This window comes from Echinops telfairi, unplaced genomic scaffold (assembly GCF_000313985.2).
Source record: "Echinops telfairi isolate 266 unplaced genomic scaffold, ASM31398v2 ScPeMD7_7424;HRSCAF=8462, whole genome shotgun sequence".
In the NCBI taxonomy this organism is placed as follows: Eukaryota; Metazoa; Chordata; class Mammalia; order Afrosoricida; family Tenrecidae; genus Echinops; species Echinops telfairi.
Genome location: NW_022111324.1, coordinates 5,393,739 through 5,402,756, shown reverse-complemented (window position 1 = coordinate 5,402,756; position 9,018 = coordinate 5,393,739). Strand labels below are relative to the sequence as shown.

The following is a 9,018-nucleotide window of genomic DNA, read 5'->3' as shown; positions in this document are numbered from 1 at the left end:
AGCGTGTGCCCTAGTGTTCACCCCTCACTGCCATATGATTGGAGCGTGTGCCCTAGTGTTCACCCCTCACTGCCATATGATTGGAGCGTGTGCCCCTAGTGTTCACCTCCACTCAGTCCATGCCACCTCTTAGCAACCTTATAGCACAGGCTGGAACCGCCTGTAAGGGTTTCAAGACTGTAACACTTTATGGGAGTAGGAAGGGGATAGTGTGTGTGTGTGTGTGTGTGTGTGTGTGTGTGTGTGTGTGTGTTCAAACTGGCCATCTATAGGGGTAAATGGACAACAGCGCTTCCAATGATTAGACAGGGACCTCAGGAGGTCGTGAATGAACGGAACACACATAGAAAATGTTGAGTCAGTGTGTCTTGGAGTGTTATGTTCTCAACAACCACCACAAAAAAGTAGAAAAAGAATATGTGTATAATTAAGATTAGGGGGAAAAAAAACATGGCTCATGTCTGTCCCCAGGAGCCTTCAGTAGTTACCACCTTAAATAGATCGGATTCCTCTGTGAGCCAAGGTCAATGCAGGCAGCCTGTCCCCGTCACAAAATCACCTGCTCCCCAGGCCCCATCAGGAAACAAGACTGAGTCAGAACAAGGTCTTGGCATAGACTGGACATTCCAGGGACCTGAAGTCAGCTGCCCCCCATCAAATGCATACCAGCACAACTGCCTGGCTTGCATTGGCCCCCCAGAGGATGGGGTTGACCTCCCATCTTAGCCCCCCAAATCCAGCCCTGCCTTGTCTGGTTAGCCAGTCAAGAAAACAAATTTAGAAGAGAATTCCTAACGGGTTAAGTCAGTTGAGACAACGAGGCAAGGACGCATGCTATTCTGCAGTCAACATGCAGACGGGATATCCCTGAAAGCCCACTGCAGTGCGGAGTCTTACAAGCTCAAGCTTGCTGCCATCGGGACGGTGATTCCTGACAACCCTTTAGGGCAGATCTGAACTGGCCCGGGAGGTTTCTGCGGGAGCAGACAGCTCAAAGGCTAACCCACCGCGCCACCAGGGCTGTTGTGGGAACTCCAAACACTGGTAACCTGCTGCTGTGGAGTCGAGTCCCACTCATAATGACCCTATGGGACAGGATGGAATGGCCCCGGAGGGTTGAGACTAACTGTTCACAGGTGTAGAAAGCCCAGACTTTGTCCTGCTGGTTTCAAACTGCCAACTATGCGGATTGCAGCCCAACACGTAACCGCGACACCAAGAGGGCCCCCTTTATGTGAACTAGGCATACAGAATGAAGGCTGCGGGACCAGGTGTGAGTAGCTCTAAACCCCCAGGCCCCAGGACCTCCCCTGGCTCTGTAGTCAAGCGTGGGCCAGCGCCAAGAGCACACGGAGGGAAGGTGAAGTCACGTGCTGCTAAGCACAGGGGGGCCCGCTGGGCAGGGGGAGTTGGTCCAGGCTGCCCACTCCAAGGCAAGGCTCTCCCACCTGAGCCTCCGCTTGGCTGGGTTTCATGCGCCCAGGAGAGGAGAGAACGCATGGCCTGTCCTCATGCGCAACAGCTGCACCTGACTAGCCCACCTCATGCCCTCACCCTCTGCCGCCGCCGCCACCCCACAGGGCACACGCTATGTGTGCTTCCTGTCCTCTGTGGCAAGGAGAAAGAGTTTATAGAAACACTTGGAAACGTTCCAGCATCCGCTGGGAAAGCGACTTCCCGGTGGGTGGCATGTGAAGGCAGATAAGAGCAAGCAGCACCCACAATCCAGGCAGGGGGTGCAGAATCGAGCCTACGAGTCCCCTGGGAGGCTGGCTGTGAGTCAACATCAACTCAATGCAAATGCGTTTGGGGTTGGGTTTTGTCCCCCCAAGATTGAATAGCATGATGAGGATTATATATCAGTAAAACTACTTAAAAAGAGCCCTCCCCTGCCCCAAGAAGGCCACGGATCACCTCGGGTATCTCCCCCAGTCCCCCAGAAAGGATTTTCAGTTTAACCTTCACGGTGATTGTCTACTTAAATTATAACCCAAAGTTGGGTTTATTTCTAAATAGGAGAAGGTCTCAAAAAGGTAGTGGGAGGGAGAACACCTGTACCTTTCTATTCCATTTATCCACTGCTTTGGAGCTCTCTTGCACTACACTCAAACTTGAATATGGTTTCCTGGGCAGCATCTTGTCTCCGTTCCTGCACGGCTCCCTTGGACTTTGGTACCACCGGCTGGACAAGTAATTAGCAACCCCGAGTTATCATGGCAACATGGCAAGACCAGAACTGCTCAAAGCCCTGACTGGAAAACAGCACCCACCTCAATGAAAACAGACTTCTGCCCCTAAGTACCTATGACGCTCCTAGTAAAACTGATGACAACTATCAGACTGCTACCACACTGTCACGCATTTTACCCACCTGACTTTCACCACTCTCCCAGAGAAACGAATCATGGATCATCTTCTAGCATCATTATTCTCTAACGAGCTAAAAAGGAAGCCCTGGTGACACAACAGTCAAGTGCTAATCAAAAGGTGATTGGTTCAAACCGATCCCAGCTGTTGGTTCTGGGAGAGAAAAGGCCTGGCGATTCAACTGTTTTCAGTTACAGCCCAGAAAACCCTATGGGGCAGTTCTACTGTCACCGGGAGGGGGGAGGGGGTGGGGGGTGGGGGCTCCGCTATGAAGTGAGAGAGCATGTCGATAGCCTCTAACTGCCAACAACCAATTAGCAGGTCATGAAGCAGAGGTAACTCCTCGCCACCTGACTCCAGCAGTCTGTTCGGAGCTGTCCGTTGGCTGGTGGTTTGGGCAATGTACCACGCTATCACCGAGCCAACTGAAACCAGAATGCCCCAGCTGCCATCCAGTTGATACTGGCTCACTGCGACCCTGTAAGGACAGAGTAGACCTGCCCCTCTGGGTGTCCAAGGCTGTACATTTTCGAGGGAGCAGCCAGCTTCCCACTGCTGCCTGCCCCCTGTGGACCTTGTGGGTGTGTGACCCGCTGCACCACCAGGGCTCCTCCTTGAGCCTGGAGTATCGGACTCCGAATTCCCATTCTGGGCAATGGATGGTGCTGTGCACTGAAAGGTCGGGGGTCAGAACCCATTCTCTGCTCCAGAGAAAGAAAGGTGTGGTGGTGTCCTGTTGGGCCCTGAAGCCCTCTGGGGCAATTCCACTGTGTCCCGTGGGTCACGACGAGCTGGCCGGCAGTGGGTTGTTGTGTTGAACGTGTTTACAGTCGATGGAGTTCTCAGAATGACAGGAAAGACACGGGAAACGACTCACGGAGCGAGGAGGCTCACAGACTCACATACTGTGAATCAGACCCGAGTCACTGGATTGAGCCAGCGCTATCATTTCCGAGTTGTCTCCCTCCCTCGCCCCTAGGATGTAGACTCACAACCCAGTCGGCTTGTCATTCCTCCCTTCTGCCAGTGGCCCCCACTCCTCAACGCCCCTGCCAATACCTCTCCTCTCTCCCCGCCTCTTTGCTCACCATCTGCAGCCTCCAACCCGAGCGCAGCCTGCACCTGAGTTTCCTGTGACACTCATCTGACAGCAGAGCACAGTGGCCACTTTTGGGGTCACAACCCCAATAGCACAGACTATCTACCAAGAACTCAGACATCTTCGACTGCCCACCAAGCCCCAGAACAGTGGTCTCAACCCTCCTGTTGCGACCCTTTAATACAGTTTCTGCATGTTGTGGTGACCCCCCCAAACAAAATTATTTTCGTTGCTACTTCATCACTGTCACTTTGCTACTGTTATGAATCGGGCGACCCCTGTGAAAGGGTCGTTCAACCCCCAGAGGGGTCGTGACCCACAGGCTGAGAACCGCTGTCCTAGAAGCTCTAGGCACCCACTGCCGTCTTCATCACCTGTGAGCTTGGTCAACCCCCTTCCCAGTCTCAGAATCAACCCAGCTTCCTCTGTGAAGCCCCCTCACCTCTCCTGATAGAATAAGCTCTCTGCTCAGTAACCTCCAGTTACTTGCCGGGTGCAGCTCCCACCCACAGGCACCTCTGCATCACCTCTGCGCCCGGCCGGGGTCTCAAACAGGCCCGTGTGGAACAAGGCCTGCACAGGGAAATACCGAGCTGGCTGGACAGAATGACAGAACTTCCAGAAAGCATTCTGGATAACAGAGGCCCAGAGAAGCAGGCGAGAGAGCAGCTGCCCAGCACCCTAGGCACAGGGCGCTCTTGCCCCAGAGGTCCTATCACTGACTTCCTGTCTGGATCCTGCAGCCTCTGTGGAAAAATCCTCCTAAGGAACCCAAGATGACCATCGAACTTTCCTCCGGGGAGACCAGAATGTCAGCCTCTCATTTCATCTCGCTGACCTCACACGCCTCTTGTTATCCAAAAGGGTGACGTGACTAATCCCTTCGCAAATGTCACCAGGCATCTGGGCAGCAGGACATCCTGGGAAGCACTGCCGCGGCTAGGGCTGGGCCGGGCAGCGGGTGTGGGGCTGGGGTGAGAAGTGTCTGCTCCCCTAGCCCCAGGGCTGCCAGCAGGGCGGCCTGAGGCTTGCACGCACCTCTGCGGGAGAGCCGGGTGTCCGCGTCCGTGTCCACAAAGAGCTTCATCTGGAACAGGTCCCGCACCTCCTGGGAGTAGAAAGCCAGGATGCCCTCGAAGAGCACGACGTCCGCGGGGTAGACGGTCACTGTCTCCTCCTTCCTGCAGAGCACACACAGGGTGACGGGCGGGCGGAAGGAGAGGGGTCCCCGGCACAGCCTCCACACAGGCCCCGCGCAGGCAACGTGGCATGCCGCCCACCGCGGAAGACAAGGCCTCTTTTACCAAGGTGCTCGCGCCTGCTGAGCTTTGGCCACAAGCAGGACCAGAGGGCAGACATCCTCTTTCGTCCTGGCCCCATCTCCCCACCCAACCCCACGGGGCTGGAAAGTCCAAGCTGGATTCTAAATGTGGCTTTTCAAAAGCCAGGCCAGGGAGTGTGACCATCTACCCGAGAGACCTGAGGCAAACGACAGGTATCCGGTATCGGTCATCCCAGCAACATTTCTCACAGGAGCTAAAGGTAGAAATTATCCAGGTGTCCATCAACAGGTGAATGGATGAACAAAATGTGCACAGTATGAGATTGGTGGGGAAATTCCATGACTTTTTTTCACCCCACTTTTCCACGAGCTTTTCCAGCCCGGCCACACATGCAACAGAACGCACTGGGTCATAAAGGGAGCCAGGCCCAGATGATGCACCTTGAAAACAGTGCGAGGGTACGGATGACAGCAGCTGCCCAACCTGGAGCTGCAGGATCCCCAGCCTCCCAGGACCACTGACCAAGGATGTAAATAGCCTTGCCCTCAGGCTCCGTGTGTCAGAAAGTGAGGCGATGCAAAGAGTTAGCGCAACATCTTTTGTCTTTTGTTCCCCCTTTGAGCCATTCTGAATGAAGAAAATACTTAAATTGATTGTGTGGTACAAGAATTGTATGGCAATAAAACTGTTGGAAATAAATATCCTAGAAGAGAAAAACGATCCTAGAAGAGGGAGGTTGGGGAACAGCAGCAGCGGTGGGATATAGGGAAGCTAGTGGGGAGGTGAAAAGTTTGTTTAAACTGTTGAATCTGAAAATGATAACTGATATGTAAAGCCTCAACTAACGCACAGTAAAGCTTTTTTTTAATTGCTCAGTGAGGTGTAGGGTGCAAAGGGGCAACTATCATACGGTGCCACTTATATGGTATAACTAGAATAAGCCAGGGAGTGGGGCTGTTACTGGTGGCTCCCCCAGTGGCTGCCAGTTGGCCCGTGATCGGCAAGGTCCACTGTTTGAAGCTCTCTATTCCTGTAGTTACAGTCCCGATATTCACAGGGGCAGTTAGTTCTACCCTCTGCGGCAACTCGACGGCAGTGGGCTGTGGTTTTGGTTTACCAGGGAGTAGGAGGCGGGGACAGTTACTGGGGATGGGGTGGGGACTTTCTGTTTGGGGTCCTACAGAACTACTGAGATGACGGCACAGCATGCTGTCAGTAACTTACTGTCCCTGAATTATACACTGACAAGGGGCTAAAATGGCAATGTTCTGGTTACAGATATTATTTAATGAAATTTAAAACTTCTAAAGCCAAGGGGTGAACAATATTGCTAACACGGATAGGGGTGGGCCTCTCACAGATGTAACTGCGCGGCTCCAGCTCTGCCCTGGTCCCGAGCTTGCTGCCCACTCCACAACGGCGCCATCGGGAGTTGATATGGACTTTCTTGTCAGTATCTATAAATCCAACCTTCTGTCTTAGGGGGCTAGAAACATTGCATCTGAGAATGGGGACACAATGGCATACCAACCACCTACGCACCACTGTATGTAGTACGCACACACACATGCATGCCGCACACTATGTGGTACACACAGTAACCCGTACCACCCTACATATTACTAACAGTGAATTGCACACAAAGGAAAATGACAACAGGTGCATCACTAAGTAGGTGGCTGGCAGGTGCCACAGTGGCACAACAGAACGGACCCCTACGTAGTCCTACGCCACCCTCACCATCATCCCCTATGCCCGAGCCCTTGATGGAGCCATGGTATCAATCCATCTCACCAAGGGCCATCCTCTTCTTCACCGCCCCTCCACTTTACCAAACGTGCGGTCCTGACAATATGCCCAAGTATGGTCTAAGCATGGTTCCTGGTGACTTTAGTATGCCACGGGGGCTGCCTGTGTGCTTAACCTTTAATTCTACCCTGTACTCAGAAACCTCGGGAAGGGAGGCAGTGATTGCCCCCACATGGTTTACCAGCCAACATTCACTGATTAGAACAAAGGAAAGACAGGAGGCTTATCCGTGCCAACATGAGGGGCTCGGCATAACAGTGACCTGTTAAAAGATCTCACACTTCTTCCCTCACAGTTTGACTTTTAGCTTGGCCTCTGATTCGGTGTCTAAGTTCAAAGGCAGGCACTACCGGGACCCTCTCGAGGTGGCAGAAGACGGAGTATGGAAGACAGGAGAGAGACACCCTCCCCTCCACCGGGAGATCAGGAGACTCTCGGGAGCCATCTGCAGCAGTGGGACTCGAGCTGCACACCAGGATCACCTGGGAGCTTTTTAAAAAATACTTATACCTCGACTCTGCGCCCTAGAGGTTCTGATTTAATTAGTCTAGGGGTGGAGCGAGGGCAGCAGCGGCTGTTTTCAAAGCTCCCTGCATGTTTCTAACGTGTAGTCGGGGCTCACTGGTTTCGGAGAATGTCCCCGAGAGAATGTCCCACTATAAAACGGGGTGCCCGTTGTGACTGAGGCCAGCTGGGAGAGTTGCAGGTAAACGGGGATCGTGAGCGAGGTGCCTCTCTCTGGGCCAGGGACACGGCACAAGGGCTCTGCTGCGGGATCCCCGAGGCTCCGTTTCACAAGCACATGGGCGCACACTGGCTGTGCAGGCCCCCACATACCGACTTCACACCAGCACACCTAACTGATAAATATGAACAGAGCAGGAGGTTTTCCAACCCAACAGCAGTGCCTGCTGGGAAAGCCAGGAAGGAGAACTTCACCGCCTGCCTGCTTTGTTCTCGGCACCGGGAGAAGCTGAGATTCATTCTTTCCCAGGCCCATGTGTAGTCTGTGCAGGAGTAGGGAAAACCTTCAGGGGAACTCAGATCTACAAGCATCGCCAGCTGAGCGAGGACTGGTCCCGAGGACACAAGGAACCACACTCGGTGGCGGATGTTTATACACATGCGAGTCACCTGGGGAGGTCTTGCTTGAATAAGGAAGGTTCTGACTTCAGGTAGAAAGGTAAATTTCTGAACAAGGAATGAGCTGGTTGCAGCCTGGTTTATTTGATCTGAGTGGGAAGTCTAGACAAGAAACCTAGCGGGGTTAACTAGGGCATTTCAGGTCATCGGCCCAAGCCTCTCATTGGGTTTCTGAGACAGGAAAACCCAGGGCCACATTTAGGTGGTGGGTGAGTAGGCAGCTGGTTCCGGAGCCCAGCAATCTGTGTACTTCATCGTCAAAGGCCCAGAGGTGGGTGGGGCCAGCTGCCCTGGAACAGAGAGGGGTGTCAGACCAGAGAGACTTGGCACAGGCGGTCCTCTCATAAAGGTACTCGGGAAGTTTCATGGGCCCCCGCTTTGAAAACACAAGGTGTAAGAGGAGAAGCAGAGGGGAGAAAGTGAAACATCCCTAAAGTGAGAATTCCCCGGTGTTTTCTTGGGCTAATACATAGCCCAATGGAATTCAGGCGGCAAAGGGTCTGCGCTGCACTGCCCCCTCCCCCAGCTCCACGCTGCTCAGGTCTGCCCACTGCCCTCCTGGCCAGCCTCACTTCAGGGATCCTTACCCATCTCTCATCTGGTCAGATCCCAAGGCCTCTAAGTAAGGTCACTAGATCCTCTCCTCATGCCACCACAGCCATCGCTCCGCTCCTACATGATCTCTGCTTGTGACCACCTATTGCAAATACATCTGCACTCTGACCCAAACGAACTTCCTTGGGTCTTCATGATGTGAGACCTGCCTGGGTCCCTAGGCGCCTTCATCCCCTGCCTCTCTCCCACCCAACACATCAGCACCCTCAGCCCAGCACCGCTAAGCAGCTACAGGTCCCCACCAAGCCTGTCCAGGTGTGTTCCTGAAATGCCTTCTTACCATGTGGGCTAGGATGGATTCCTTGAATTTGGCCTTTCTAGCCACTGTCTTGAAAATCCCCACCGAATGGTTGAGTGGGATCATGCAAATAAAGTGCCCGTGGACTACCAAGAGGATTGGATAGCTTGCTAATCATACAATCGAGGAGTGTGGCACCCTTGTGGTGGTGAAACCCTGCAAACGAGATGTTCGACACCCTAACATGGAGCCCTCCCACGGCACAGAGAGAGGACCCCGGGACCTCACTGCCAGTAAAGGAAAGGCTGGAGGGAGCACGCACTGTGCGCCTGAGGGGCCTAGGACCAACCTGTGGGCCGCGACCCCTTGGGGATCGAGCGACCCTTTCACAGGCGTTGCCCAATTCACAACAGTAATAAAATTACTGTGATGAAGTAGCAACGAAAATAATTTTATGGTTGGGG

The 9,018-nt window shown here is 53.5% G+C and overlaps 1 protein-coding gene across 1 annotated transcript in view; it reads right to left on the bottom strand.

Annotated features, from left to right (window-relative positions):
* The window catches only part of UCK2 (uridine-cytidine kinase 2), a 38,811-nt gene that overhangs the window by 14,428 nt on the left and 15,365 nt on the right, over positions 1 to 9,018 (bottom strand). Inside the window, exon 4 of the mRNA XM_004706855.2 lies at positions 4,505 to 4,647. Within this exon, the coding sequence (XP_004706912.1) occupies positions 4,505 to 4,647 (143 nt within the window). The remainder of the gene's footprint in view (positions 1 to 4,504; positions 4,648 to 9,018) is intronic.